General features: G+C 33.6%; 1 protein-coding gene across 1 annotated transcript; it reads right to left on the bottom strand.

The window, feature by feature from the left end:
* Positions 1-7,484: 7,484 nt before the first annotated feature.
* Positions 7,485-8,078, bottom strand: LOC107023756 (agamous-like MADS-box protein AGL62). Its single transcript, XM_015224553.1, has one exon. It carries the CDS (start codon positions 8,076-8,078, stop codon positions 7,485-7,487), a length of 594 nt encoding a protein of 197 aa, XP_015080039.1.
* Positions 8,079-15,797: the final 7,719 nt, after the last annotated feature.

Here is a 15,797-nt window from a genome sequence, read left to right as displayed (position 1 = left end):
TGGCCTTGGAAAGCTGTCATCTTGCTCGTCGTCCCAGTCACTACTCGGAAAAAGGTAATATTCCCTTTACCTTTATTAAATTCATCTTCATTTCGTGTTTTTGTTGTTTGAAGTCTTAGATTTTGATTATATTGTTGTTGTTTGCTTTCTGATCATTTCCTTAATGGTAAAACTGAGTTGTCGTTTTAGCATTTGAATATATCTAAGTGTTACTTCTCTTGTTGATAAAATATGTTGTTGCGTTATTGATCTAGTTTAACCTATGTTTCGATAAAAATCTTCCACAAGTTTTGTCGTAGTTTCAGAGTATATCTGGTTGAGTAGCATGCTCCAATACTTTCTAGTTGTGTTTAATCATATTATTGCTTGATTTTTGTAAATCTCAAGCAATATTTTCTTGATTTCCTTGAAGAACAAGTTTGTATGAATCAAATAGATTGAATATTAGTATAAAGCCCACCTCTCGAAAATAGTTGTATTTGTTTGTTCCTACAAGCTGCCAAATATTTAATTATTGACATGTTGATTTTCTATTTTGGATTGCCGTTTTTGATCTCATGATATTGTTGTTATTTTTTTGGTTCCTTATTAGCTTATGATTGATAATGTGTATATGGTTTATGTCTACTAATTATATGAGTTAATACTACGTGTATGCCTTATTAATTGTCAAATGTTTTCTTATCATACACTAATTTGTATTCCTCTCTTTGCTTTGTTGTAAAACGTCATGATAGTCTAGTTGGACTCAAAATCTCCCTATTTGCATGCCAAGGGGCCATGGAGGCCCTAAACTCTCCCCTCAAGTCAATTCTTTGGTCAATTAAAGCGGAAAGGAAGCCAATATACACATTTGGAGTCTGATATACACGTCTTGGAAGCAAAACAAAATGCAGGAAATCAAGTAGATACATGTTGTATACAGCGGACACATGGACGAAAATGGATCAGGCCCAAAACAAAGTCCAGCAACATTCTTGAAAGATTGAATTAATTAGATTATGATAGATTGAAGAAAATTGGGTCTGCCGGCCCAACAACTTCAAATTTGAGCCGGAAGAGACGAGCATTTTTAAAGGATTGAACAGGATATTTGTCAAATTCCTTTGAGGTAACACCAAAAGTCTAAAAGGGAAGCATTGGGTAGCTTGGGAAGAAATCTATTACCCTAAAAATAAAAGATGAATTGGATTTAGACCACTTCATGATATTTCTAGTGTTCTTTTTGCAAAGCTATGGTGGAATTTCAGAACTCTGACTACCTCACTTTGGAGTAGATACATGCAAAATAAATATTGCAAAAAACTTCATCCTACAATCGTTAGCAACTCATGTTTCGAGAAAAATGGTTGCAACAAGGGAAGAAGTAGAATATGATATATGGTGGCAGCATAAGTTGAAATTCAAGCTTCAGGTTTGACAATTGAACAAAGCAACGAGCTCTATATTTCACAGAAAGAGAGATGGCATGAAAAAATGAAATTGAGTTGAATGAATTTTACATAAACGGAGAATTAAATGTCAATAAGCTCCTGGAATGTGTATCACCTTAAATGACTGCACATATTATCGATGATATCGAACATGACTCAAAGTGGAGGATATTGACAAGGCGTAGTGGATGGAAAATTCAAAAAGGATCTTTACTATGAAGTCGACATATCATATTACGAGAAGTTGTAGAGCTAATCTGGAGTGGGTGAACTATTTAAAGATAAAAGGTCTTTCTTTTAAAATTGCTTTCTTTCTTCGGAGGGTTTGGAGGAAAAGAATTGTTACTAATTACAATCCTTAAAGAATGAGGATGCAAATAGCCTCCAAATACTATTTTTGTGTAAAGGGAGAAAAGGAGATAATAACACATTTGTTTCTAATAGCCCCCATAGCCCAAAAGCGATTGAGGAAGTATGCTTCATGTACAAGGTTTGATATTGAAGGGTTGCATCTACATATGATTATCAAATGGTGGAAACACAATGAAAATACAAAGACTTAACATATTTTAGCGGCGATCCCCGTTATTATTATGTGGGAGGTATAGAAGAGAGGAACACAAGAAGGCATAGAAAGGAATCTTCATGTAATAAGATGTACTATCATTGCGAATTGATTGTTCACCATCTTATTAAGGTGAAGTTCCATTCGATGAGAAACATTTCACATGACTGGATAACTTTCATCAGTTTGGTTGACATCCAATTTTGATTTTTGGGAAACTTACCAATACACAAAATTTAAGATAGCATAATCTAATATTTTCTACCATATAAATTCATTACAAAATCTTCTTTCTTTTTTTCTTTTTTTCTCTCTTCACCTCTGTATACATCTACCCCAAAGTCACGCCTACAATTTCCCAATGTATCACTCCTTTCTTCTACTAAACAATTTTGAATTACAACTCTGTTATTCTAGAACTTATCATCAGTTTCAAATTCTAAAAAAAGTAGAGGAATTTATTCATCATCTATTGCGTTGTAAATATATCAAAATTTTGAATTAAAATAGTTTCAGTTTACTGATTTAATGTATCCGCGAGCAATGAAGATATTGTTTCTCGTCAGTTTGTTGAAAATTTATCCAAACGGCGCAAGGATTTTTTAATGAAAAGGGGGAAAGGGAGTCGAGGGTGTTACTACACAACCTTCTCTAGCTAAGATTTAATTTTTAATGCATCTGCTTGATATTAATGTATTTACTTATGTATCGTGTTTATGTTTCAACTATTTGATACATTACAACTTTGTTGTGTACAATGTATCGAATACAAAATTTATTGTTGATACATAACCCCAGTCATTTTAAACATAAATCAATATTAATCATGTTCATATATATGTATCTCATATATAAATATGAAAAGATTCGGGGCTGTTACTACACAGCCTTCTCTACCCAATGTTCAAATTTCTAATGTATTTGGTTGATATTTGTGTATTTACTTGTTCTCATATTTATGTTTCAACCATCAAATACATTGCAAGTTTCATATGTTCTATGTATCATGTACAAATCTTATTGTTGATACATTACTCCAATTATTTCAAGCAGAAATCGGTAATAATCATGTTCATGATTATGTATCTAATACATAAATATGAAAAATTTATTATATTTTAGGAACCGATACATATACCCACTACTGTTATTTATCTAAAAGGGTTATGTATCGGGTTCTGTATCTGAAAAGGAAATGTTATCTCCAACAGCGATTTCATCACTATTGAATGATTTGCTTGAACTATTTTAAAATTTTGAATTTGTTACGAGTTATGAGGAATTCATTAGTTGTGATTTACATGTGATTGGATGAATTATGAGAGGATTAATTAATTTTCCGTTACTTTCCTTTTTTATTAAGAATTAATTGCATGTTTTGACTTTCTTAAGATAGTAAGTATTTCACTAATTAGATTTTATGCTTTGACAAAATGTGTCCCACATCGTTATTGAATAGTAATCTTTCTTTGTTTATATGAATTTATGAAGCAATACTGCTTGCCGAGCTTAGTAACATGGGCTTGTAACCCAAGTGGGGGCATTAGTGTGGTGGAATGTTGGGCTGTTCCAGATGGTTGGGCCTGGTGGGCTAATTTCTGGCCTGCCCTGTCCAAGCATAGAGCTGGGCCTTGCTATCCAATCGAAGGAATGGGCTGCTGGGTTCCTAAAGTGGAGCGGATTGCGTGAGGCTGGTTTCACAGAGCAACGAACAGTTCCCGCTCTATGCAGTGGAAGGATAACGAGTCGGTGCCCTCCTAAGTCCAATAACGCCTGATGGGCTGCTCCAATTAAACCACCACTTTTGGTTTTTGTTCAAATTCTGTATTTTTCTTTTATTGATTGGAAATGAGAATGTGTTGTTAGAAGTCACGATTCATACTTGTGTGATATGGCCTTTTTTTCCCTTAATGATATGATCTAATAAAAATATAAAATCATAAAGGCGGAAGGAGTGTTAAATAAACTTAGTCTGCCTGTAGGCTAGGCAATGCAAACAAATGAGGCACTTCAATATAGAGTTTCTAAGAGGCGCATCAAGAATCTGCATTCAGGAAGCAAGGATCAATATATTAGATTCCAGTGTTTTAGCAAAGATACAACATTTGAAGAGCGACTTCCAATGGAGTTAAATAGCTTTTAAAAGCCATGCACAAACCAAACAGAGGAACTGCTTTCCTTGCCCAACATATTTTGCAGCTTTCCACCTAAAATACACAATCATGAGAAAAGTAGAAAAGGTTGCTTTGAACTGCTGGTGCAAATGAAATGAAGGAATTTTATGCCCAACTCCCGTGTCTATAGATATTCTCACTTGTATTCTTCATCTTAATCGCATTTTTACAAACACAACCAGATGGATACGCTCATACTGAAAAAGTATTGAATCCTGACATTATTGCCTTGTTGGTGGACACTATTGACATTTAAGACATAGGACATCTGTGTTTCTAAGTTCCAATTGTACTGCAGATTTCAGTTTGCAGCACAAAAAACAAGGTGTGCCCCATAAAATCCACTTTTAAATTAATACTCTTCTAATTATGATTCCAGCTCATACAAGTAGTAAGATATTTGATCGCGTTACAATGAGCCTCTCAAGCACACATTGTGAGACGACTATTATGCTGCGGGCACGAGACATCTGTCGTGCTGCGGGCACACATACTTGAGCTAGTTCAGTTGTAGGTCCAAGATGGTAATCGGTCTGTCCAGGTGTTTCAAAACAGTGTCATCAGCATTGTCGCTGAAACCACATACCTATAAACAAATACTGAATAAGGTAAAACTTCTCGTGCTTACGTATATGTATATATACCACATATACCTGCCTTACTAAGTGAATTCATTCCATATCATGTTAAAGGTTTGACGGAATACATAAGATAACGGGAGAAGAAATTTAGAGAGTACTGAAACCAGTATTCAAAATGACATGTTTACATTAAGAAATTCAGGAGCATTATATATAGTGTTTTACGTTGCTGCAGTTGTAACCAACATCCAATGCGGTACTATGCTATGCACAGTATATATAGGGAGTGAAAAAATCAATGAGATCATACTCATATCATGGCCACATAATTTACCGCTACTTACCCAAATCTGAAGTATACTGGAATTGGGGCAACTCTCAATCAACTGTGGAACACAAGTAATCTGACACAGTTTTCCAAAGTCTATTCCTAATGAAAACTCTTGCATGCTCGTAAATGAAGCTCCCTTAGGAATTACGTCAGCAGTCAAAACGCTTAGGAGCAACAAAAATTAGAATTGCATGAATACAATTCCTTTAAGATATATAAGTATAACGACATGTCAAATGCTTACCTCAGGGCAACTTAAGCCCATTTGGAGAAACTCAAGTGTAGCTGCAGTGCTTAAAAGAATATTTTTTAAGTTTACCTTTCATCATGTTTTGGATTTGGATTATAATCCAATACTTTGTTTATTTCAAGTTGTAACTTTCTCAATCCTTTGCAATTTATAGCAAACTGATTGATCAAGGCCTTTTACAAAATCCTTGCTAGAACTCGAAGTTTGTTAAATTATCAAAATTTCATATCAACTCAAAAGTAACATTTTCCCTCTTTTTAATGATAACAAATTTATTCAACTTTTCCTCTTTCACCGATTCCCCTATTCTTCAAATAACAATTTTATTTTTAAAATGAAAAATAATATTATAATATTTAATTGTGTTTGGCCATGAATTACAAATAAAAATTATTTTTTAAAATTTTGTTTCGGGTCAAAAAAGTGAAAAAATGTTGCAGTGCACGTAATTTCACTAGATTGACGCTTTGAAATACACTCAAAAATCCAACAATGGCAATGAGGCAAATCTAAATAGCTACCCGAAGAACTCATAATTGAAATACTCTACCGCCTCCCTGTAAAGCTAAATATAATGCCTATCAAAGTACTGGTGCAATTTTCTCTCAGACCTCCACGCCCATAGACAAGAAGAGAAACTCAGTTAGCGTGGCCAACTTCATACTTATCCTCGAAGATGAATTCATCGATAGCATTTCAATAAAGGTTAATTTTCAGCTGCTCATACATTTCTGTAGCTGGGTCGACAGGGAATATGTTCAATTTCCTAAATTTCTTGTTTTTGCTTGGGTTCTTCCTCCTAAAACTAGCGTATGGTTTAGGGTATGATATTGTTAGTGATGATTATAAGGTGGTTTCTCTTTCTTATCGTGATGAATTTATGTCTAATACTTATGTGGATTTGTACTCTGTGAGAAAGGATGATTGGGGTTTCTCTTTATGAGACCGTGCTTCTGAGGTTTTTGGTTAATGACGTTTTGCATTGATTGCCTTTTTGAATATTCAACTGCAATTGCTGCTTTTGATTTCCATTAATGATGATGATGATGATGTTTTATTGGAAGTCGACGAAGAATGGTTTGTCTTCAATCTGAAAGAGAATTGGCATAAGGATCTGTTGATTGATGTAAATCATGTTACGTATGAAGCTCGAACTTTTTGTGGACAGCCTTGTCTCTTCTTACTTTGGCAACGAAACTGATCAGGGTTCATGTATTTTGTGATGCACAAGATGATGTTGTATACAGGTATTACAGGTACATGTTCCTCTGTATTATCCACCTTTATCGTCTATCTCCTTTAGATTTAAAGTATAAACAATCTAGTAGAAGCCACATACTACTAGCTTCGTGCTTGCACAGTTTGGCAAACTAGTCATGTTGAGACAAATGCTGAATTCACAGAGACGTTGCAAAAAGATTTAAAAGAAAAAGAAAATACCCCACAATATATATAACAACTCATGAGCTGAAAGGAAGTACCTAGCTTGAAAACCTTAGGGACTATGTTATGAACCAAGATAACTTTGTAAGGGTCTATGGGCTATTAGAAAATTTTATTTCGGATCAAGGCCCAATAACCATTTGTTAGTTATGTTGAAACTATCACGGTGAGTTATCTCTCATCTCTTTTTGTTGTTCTATTATTTCATCCCCTTCTAGTTACCTTCTTCTATGTGAATCTCTCCCTAGTTAGTCTGTTATAATTTATTTGTGCGTATTCTATAGTGTAACTTGTATGCACTTATAAATATATATATATAATAGTGCTTGTCATGGGAAGGAAGGCCCCTCATTGTCACCCTAGCAACTGGCATTAGACTTATAATAGCACTCTGTAGTTGATCTGTGGTGCTTGTCTTGAAGCAATCTGAAGGTAAAACTGCTGGGTAGATTCTCTAAAACAGAGGGGACAAATTATGTGAAAATTATAAACTAAGTATTGTAAAAAGACATTCTTTTTTAAATGGACCACAAAAAAGCAAGACAAAGTAATTCAAACGAATGAAGTACCAAAATAAAAGCTTATTCCATTCCATGATGAACATACTAAAAGATAAAATTAAGATCAAAACTTAATCATCAATATGGAATACTTAACTCTATAAATACCAAATTAAGTTATTGAACTTTAAATAAAGCAAGAAAAACCTATTCACCGGATCCAGATGACCCTTCGCCGGAAACGGACAAAGTGCTGTCCCTAGCTCTTAAAGGAGCGAGAGCACTTCCAATGGTTTGATATGGGAATTCAATACCACACTCCATAAGTTGGCTTGCTAGTTTTTCAACTTCTTTATCCGTAGCCTCCAAGGACTCGCACAAGATCTTAAGGTCAAAAAAACTAAGTTTTTCATTTGAAGGTTCTGTCCTCAATGCTTGAAGTGCTTGCCCGTGTTTTCTTTCTCTTTCGAGTGATCTCTCCAACTTGTTCAGCTTTTTATTGATCTCATCAATATTGGCATTTTGATGAGCTACAATGATGGGGTTAGGATCATCAGTTTCAGGTGGAGGATTCTCTCCGACAAATTTATCCACAATTGACTCGACGGAAGGGTGTCCACATGCGTATACTTTTTTGCTAGGAGAAAATGCTACAATAGCAACATTAACACCACACAAAGTCGAGAGCTCGCTTGCCTTTTTAAATAGGCCAGCACGTCTTTTTGAGAATGTTACTTGTAAGTTGGTTTGATTTTGAATCTTCGCAATTTCAATTTTTTTGCGGCCATTAGGTTTTCTCATGGCTAAGCTTTTATTTGAGAATGTAAAAAAATGTGATGTTGAGTCTTTGTTTTAAAGATGTATTTATAAAGATAGAACCACTATATTATTTGATGAAAAATGAATTCCATAACAAAAAAGTAAAAATATTTATGATGATATTCTTTATTTGGTAGGATTTGACCCAAATCATAATATTAATTAAAAAATATTTGTTCATTGTATCTTTGTCAAAATCCAGAACTAAAGTATATGTTTTAGCAAAGTTAATATGTAAATGGATGATAGTTTCTGGGATAATTTTTTTTATTGTATTTGTATATTTTCTAAATTTGCTCTTATTGAAATATGTATATTTCCTAATGTAGACATGCTTAATTAATAACTTTCCACTATTAGCTTTAACAATACGAAAGTATTTATCTTCTTAATAATAATAATGTATAAAAAAGTTTAAACATGCCCCTAAGGCCTAGCTCGAGTGGCAAAAGGTGGAGGATTTGTGGCTTAGGTCGCAAGTTCGAGCCCCACACCATGCAAAGCGAAGCCAGATTTTTACATAGAGAAGAGTAGAGGGGCGGGTCCATTATCCATCGAGCTTAGAAGAATGTGATTGGTCCAAAGCGCGCCGGGTCACATGTGTATTTCTCGGTTATTAAAAAAGGGTAAAAGGGTTTGATATACCCCGTAACTATCATTTGGAGCTGATATGCTCCTTGTTATGAAAGTGGTCCATTTTATACCTTTACTGTTATACAAACGACTCACATTTGCTAACTCATAAAATATACTTGTAACTTATGACAAGTTAAAGAATATCGTAATAGAAAATCTAAATCCTAACACAATTTAAACATGTATAAACCACTTTAGAATATTCTCAGAAAGAATCAAAACATGAACAAGATTGATCTGGACACCCATATCCGTAGGCCATCCATGTTTGATTTTCCTTGAGTAATCACTGTTTAGGGAAGATTATGTTTCAAGATTAATTACCCCAGCCTTTTATGAGAACAAGAAATCAATTAAGGAATGTATAATCAAGTACTCAATTCATAATTAGATAACATTCAACTAAATAAAAAAACACAAGACATAAATAAAAAATTAAAAGGTGTTGAAACTCAATTTGAAAATTTACGTCCTACAGAAATCACAAGTAAAAGACATTAGGGGTTTGACTGATTAGTGATGTGATATATGAAGGAGGAAAATGAGAGGTGAGAGAAGAACACTAGAGAAAGAGGAACCTACAATAGAATTTTGCCACTAAAAAGGGATGAAAGCAAAAGGAGTGTTATGAGCTCCCGTAAAAATGGATGGAAAATATAAAGGAGAATCTTTCTGCTTACTTTATGAAAATTTCAAACATATTTCATGTTAAGTGAAATATTATAAGAATGTAACTAGAGTTGAAGTGAAATCATCAGGATGCTTTTCGTAAAAGTAAATAAATACTCAAATGCCAATAAAGCCAAATTGATATTGTACTATTAGATGTTTGCACAAGAATAAATCTACTTTCGTGGATATGTTCTAGTGCTTCTATTGAACGTAATGTTGTGCTTATGCAGAGGCCTGAATCTCTGTGTATTTTAATCCCAAGGGTGTTACTCCTTCATTATGATGTTATAAATTTGTTACGATTTCAAATCTGAAGAAAGATCATCATGATAGGAGAGTTTTCGAGCAAGAAGACTTGCATTTGTGACTCTGTATATATCAGTTGAGTTTCTTAACATTAAATGAGTAGATGATCTGAGATGAGCAACTGGAAATGTTACAGACCGCTGCTGCTACAGAACAGGGCTGATCAACTAAAGGTGGTAAACACTGTACGAGTTAAAAATTACCCTACAATTGGCTACCTTGAATCATGTATAGTACTATATGCCGAGGGCTAGCATTTTAGTTGCAATAAATGATGGAATGATAACTCCGAATAATATATAATATCTTGCTACAGGAAAATAAAGAGTCATTGATGTGCATGATAGGTAACTGATTCTATCTTCACTCCGACGTCCTTGACAGCACTTCCGTTTGATCTTTGTTTCATTTACTAGATGATGTTAATCGTGCACGCACTGGCCCAATTTTTTGATGAAGTATTAGTGTCAAGTTGTATTTGAATGTAGTCTTATGAGTTATCATCACTTATGTGGTGATTTAGTAATCCAGAGAGTACTTTTTTTCACAGTAAACAAAACACCTAAAGGTGGATGTCCTTCACCCTAATTCTTAGTTGATGATAACCAGTCATCAACTCAATCTTTGAAAACACCATGACACCCTGAAGCTGATCAAACAAGTCATTGATACGAGGCATATGGTACTTATTCTTGCTGACTGTAATTGATTCACATACGCATAGACCCATCCTTTTTCTTCATAAACAGTATGTGATCACCCTAAGGTGACACAATCGTTCTAATAAAGCCCTTACTCAAAAGTTCTTGAAGCTGAATATTGAGCTCTTTAAGCTACGAGGTTCTATACAAGACGGTGGAATAGAAATAGAATGAGTGCTTGAGTCAAGGTTAATAGATAAATCAATATCACGTTCAGGGTGAAGGCCAAGTAGGTCAGTAGGAAATACATCGACAAACTCTCGCACAACAGGAACAAAATCGGTTATAGGTCCCTCCCTGCTAAAATCACCAATAAAAGCCAAATAAGCCGAAAACCCGCTAGATACTAAGCTCTAAGCCCGAACATATAAAGTAATCTCTGTTGATGGGCGGCTACGAGGACCTTACCACACAAACGGGGGAATACTAGGCATGACTAAGATAACAGTCTTGGCAAAGCACTCTAGGACCGCACATAAGGAGGATAACCGGTTTATGCCCAAAATAACATCAAAATTAAGCATATAAGGAAAAAAGAAGGTCAGCTTGCGTGTTGCACTTCTGAATTGTCACAAACCTGATCCACTCCTAAAGAATCAACATGAGAGTCGATACAAGCATGCAACTCTAATCGAGGAGAGAAATAAACATATACGTACGAATAAGTAGATCTTGATCAAATAAAGCAAAGGTCGATCAATAAAAAATTGAGATCGTACTTGAAATCACTTAATCTAAAGCCTCACAGCCCGACCTTGCAGGAACCACTTAAAAATTCCCACATCCTCCAAAAAAATGGAGTCCAACTCTTTCTCCTGCTCTACCTACCTGAGTACTTCCTCAAGCACTTGGGGGACCACCCTTGTCCCTAAGCATCGCCTCTACTCGTAGGTGCTACAACCCTACACTTGGGGCAATCTCTGACGTAGTGGCCAACCTCGCCACGATTAAAACAACTTCGATCACCCCAAGTGTAATACCTTGGATGTGCATAACGCAAAAAATTTAGAAAGTGCAGAAAAATAATTGAAGTTTATAGCTTTGTGGTACTTACGAAATCATGTTACGGATCATAGAATGTATTACAGCTCGAGGAAACCATCCATGGCTGATGCTTTAGAAATCAGGCTAAGTATCACAGGGAATACAAGCAAGTTTACGGGTAATACATTGGTTTACATGTTGTAGATGTGTCTTAATCAGTTGGGAAGGAATTACAGATTGTAGATGTTTATATGGGTCGTGAATAGGCTCATGGAAACAATCCCTGAGATTTCAGAACATCAGGATGTCATGTACCAGCCAATAGTATGGTTCGCTAAAGGAACCACGAGTCGTAGTTGGGTCTTATAGAGTCAGACTTCAGAATTGGGAAATTTAGTACATTAGCTTCTACGAGAATGTAGTATACAAAGGACTACATGTCGTAAAATGCTTTCTTAGTTCATCTTTAGAGACTTGGTGATTTTTTTGCAACTTGATTCAACGAGTGGACATTATGGTCGTAAAAGGGGTTTGTGGTTTAGAGTTCTGAAACTTAGGATTTTAAGTTAATTACTATAGACGGATTCTATGGTCCGTAGATTGTCTTGTTAAGCCTATTCAACAGTTTGTATTTCAGGATTAATTGAGTATTTTCTCACTCTTTCAATACTTATACTACGCCATTCATGATTATTTTGAAGACTATAACTAATTCATAAAACCCCTAACTATCCCATTTACTCTCATATATTCTCCCAAATTCCAATTCCCTCTTCCTCAAGTCTTCTCCCTCGAGCAATCCAGGGCTTCATGATCTCAAGTCTTCATTAAAGGATTTTACCTAAGATTTCTATGTGGGAACTTTATCACTGGGTCCTTTTTCACCCATTGAGTCCCAAAAAAACCTTAGTTTCTTAATTTATTATCCTATCAAATTTTAGGGTTTCATGATTTCTTATTCATTTTTATTGAATTTCAGATTCTTCTTCAGGATTGATCTTATAATGCATGAATTTGTTATAAGTTAATTATCTCAATGGTATTATTATAAACCCATGACATGCAAGTATTTTGATGATCACAACTATGCTATTTTCACATACACGCCTTTTGGACTCAGATTTTCATGAATTAAGGATGCTTTCAGATAAAATATGATTTTAATGATACTTTATTGATATGACATCTTAATAATATAAATATCAAACTAAGTCGTTGAACTCAAAATAAGCAAGAAAAACACTATTTACTGGATCTAGGACGAAGTGTTTTCCCTAACTCTAAAAGGAGCAAGCTCACTTCCAATGGTTTGACATGGAAATTCAATACCACATTCCGTGAGTTGTCTTGCTAATATTTCAACTTCTTTATCCACATCTTCCAAGGACTTGCACAGGATTTTAAAGTGAAAGATACTAAGTTTTCTATGTGAAGGTTTTGTCCCTAATGCTTGAAGTGTTTGTCCATGTTTTCTTTTTATTTCGAGTTGTCTCTCCAACTTTTTCAGCTTTCTATTGATCTCATTAACATTGACATTTTGATGAGCTACAAGGATGGGTTAGGATCATTACTGTTGGGTGTAGGATTTTCTCCGAGAAATCTAACCACAATTAATTTAGAATGTTACTTGTAAGTTGGTTTGATTTTGATTCCATGCAATTTCAATTCTTCTGTGGCCATTAGGTCTTCTCATGACTAAGCTGATGGATTATAAGAAACTGTGATGTTGAGTGTTTGTTTGGATGATATACTTATGGCGATAGAATCATCATATTATTTGATGAAAATGAACTCAAATAACAAAAAAGTAAAAATATTTATGATGATTCCTTATTCGGTAAGATTTGACCCAAATCATAATATTATGAACCTTTTTTGTTTCATTCTATCTTTGTCACTCCGAACTATAGTAATTACAAATAACATAATTCTTTTTAGATTAATTTATTTTATTGAATTATTGGAAAAGTTTTTGTTGTGTCATTCTTTTGTTAGTTAATATGTAAATTGATGATAGTTACTGAGGTCTTTTAAAATTGTAGTTGTATACTTTTCTCTTGTTCAACTATGTATATTACCTAAGAGAACATAAAGTCACCATTGAAGTTGTCCCGGATTTTTAAAAAGACATCTTAACTTTATAACTGTCCTATTACCCTACTAAACAATTTTGAACATATGTTATTACATCATTTTTCGATTAGCCCCAAATTTTAAGAAGCAGGTGTGTTCACACATCAATCATAACATGACACGTGTTAATGTAATTTTGTAAGTTTTTCTTTTATTTTTCTTTATTTCTCTCTCTCTCTCTCTCTCTCTCTCTCTCTCTCTCTCTTTAATTTTAATTTTAATTTTGATTTATCTTAAATTTCATTTCATCTTCCACCTTTCACCTTTAAGTAATTCATCCCTCCATTTTCTTTTTTTTTCTTCACCTCACATCCCCCATGTTAAATAAAATCTCACTCCCATTTTTTATTTTCTTTTTCTTCTTCTTCTCCGGTCAAATTCTTTATAGAATTCATTATATTATTTAGAATTTTAATTAAATATTGATAACAAAATTAATTATCATTCTAACAATTTTATAATTTTGAAGAATCATAAACTACTCATTTTCTTATAAATTCAAAATTAGAAATCATAATTTTAACAGAATCAATTAATTTCCCAAAAATTGAAAGAACTTAATTGAAATTGGATAAGAAAAAACTATATGATATTTCCTAATCATCTCATTAATTTATCTCATTTTTATATAACTTCAAAACTAGAAATAATAATGTTGAAGAATCATAATTCTCCGAAAATTGAAAAGTTTTAATTGAAATTTGGATAAAAAATAAATTAAATTATACCTACTAATCATCTTAAAATCTAATGGGTTTATCAAATTGTTAAAATGTAATAAACTATTTAGATCTAGTTTTAAAATTGAAGAGAGTTAAATTAATAGTAGTATAAAGGGAAACAGAGTTGTGGTAACAAGAGACATTTAAATTGAGAAGCTTCAATGAAGATGAAAATGAATTTTTGAAGAAGAAGGAAGAAAGAGAAAGAAAAAGTTAATAAGGAGAAAAAGTTTAAATAATAAGAAAAACAAGAAAATGTATTTAAATAGCAAAACACTTGCAAAAATAAAATTATATTCGTTTTTTAGTTTGTCCATGCTCTTGAAGAGAGTGCATACACTCTCTTGCCAGGTGGACAAAAAATAATGTAATAATATCAATTCAGAGTAGTTTATGGGGGTAATAGGACGCTTGCATAGTTTAAGTGTCTTTTTGAAAATTCAGGACAACTTCAGGTGTCACTTTATGTCTTTTCTCTATTTCCTAATGTAGACATGCTTAATAAATACCTTCCAATATTAACTTCATAATATAAAAATATTGAATTTCTAACTTATATTGACGTACAATTATGTTTAAGAACTTCAGTTTAAAATTTTAAGTTTTTTTTTGTGTGTTCGAGAGCTTTGCAACTCGTAAAAATACTGTAACTTATGACAAGTTGAAGAAAACTGTAATAAGAAAATCCAAATCCCAACACAATTTAACATGTATAAACCACGTTAGAGTATTCTCATACACTTTATAGTTTATTATAAAATTTTAAAACAATACAACGAATTTGTTTCTCTTTTTTTACCCAACAAACTAATTAATATTTGAATATGATATGATGCATAATGAAACAATGTAATAACAATAAAAACGTGTAAATTGTGAATATTGTATCACCCCATTCTAGCAACATAATCTATATACCTTTACGACTTGAAATAAACGTACTTAATAAGACTAGATAGAGAAAGAGAAGAATTATATTTTGGTCATACACCAAGAAGATTATATAGGAGTTGATACTACAATGAGACCTAAAGCCATACAACAACTAGACCCAGTTGTACAAGTAGATAACTATGGCATAATTAAAAATTATTCACGTATATCTCTTTCACGGCCCCACAAATTGGTGTTGACATCTACAATACCCAACTTGTTAAACATACTGAAGGAATATTGATTGTATCAAAGTGTTAACCTAATAAGGGAATACATGGGAGATATATATAGGAGATATAGGAAGGAGTACTAATCCTAATAGGACTAGGATTAAGGAGTAATAATCCTAATAGGACTAGGATTAGTACACAGTAAATACTAATATTATTTAATACTATTATTTAATACTATCTGTTATTATCCCCCCTCAAGCTGAGATGAGCGGAAGCGAACGGAAGCTTGGAACTGAGGTAATCGTGCTGTCGGCTCGGGAGAGGCTTGGTGAGAATATCAGCCGGTTGTTCTTCAGTGGGTACATACTGCACAGTCATGGTGCCGGCCTGAACTTCATCGCGAACAAAGAGACAATCGGTATCAACATGCTTCATTCT

This window comes from Solanum pennellii, chromosome 1, assembly GCF_001406875.1.
Source record: "Solanum pennellii chromosome 1, SPENNV200".
In the NCBI taxonomy this organism is placed as follows: Eukaryota; Viridiplantae; Streptophyta; class Magnoliopsida; order Solanales; family Solanaceae; genus Solanum; species Solanum pennellii.
The sequence above is the reverse complement of the archived record's forward strand: the minus strand, read 5'-3'. Positions and strand labels throughout refer to the sequence as shown.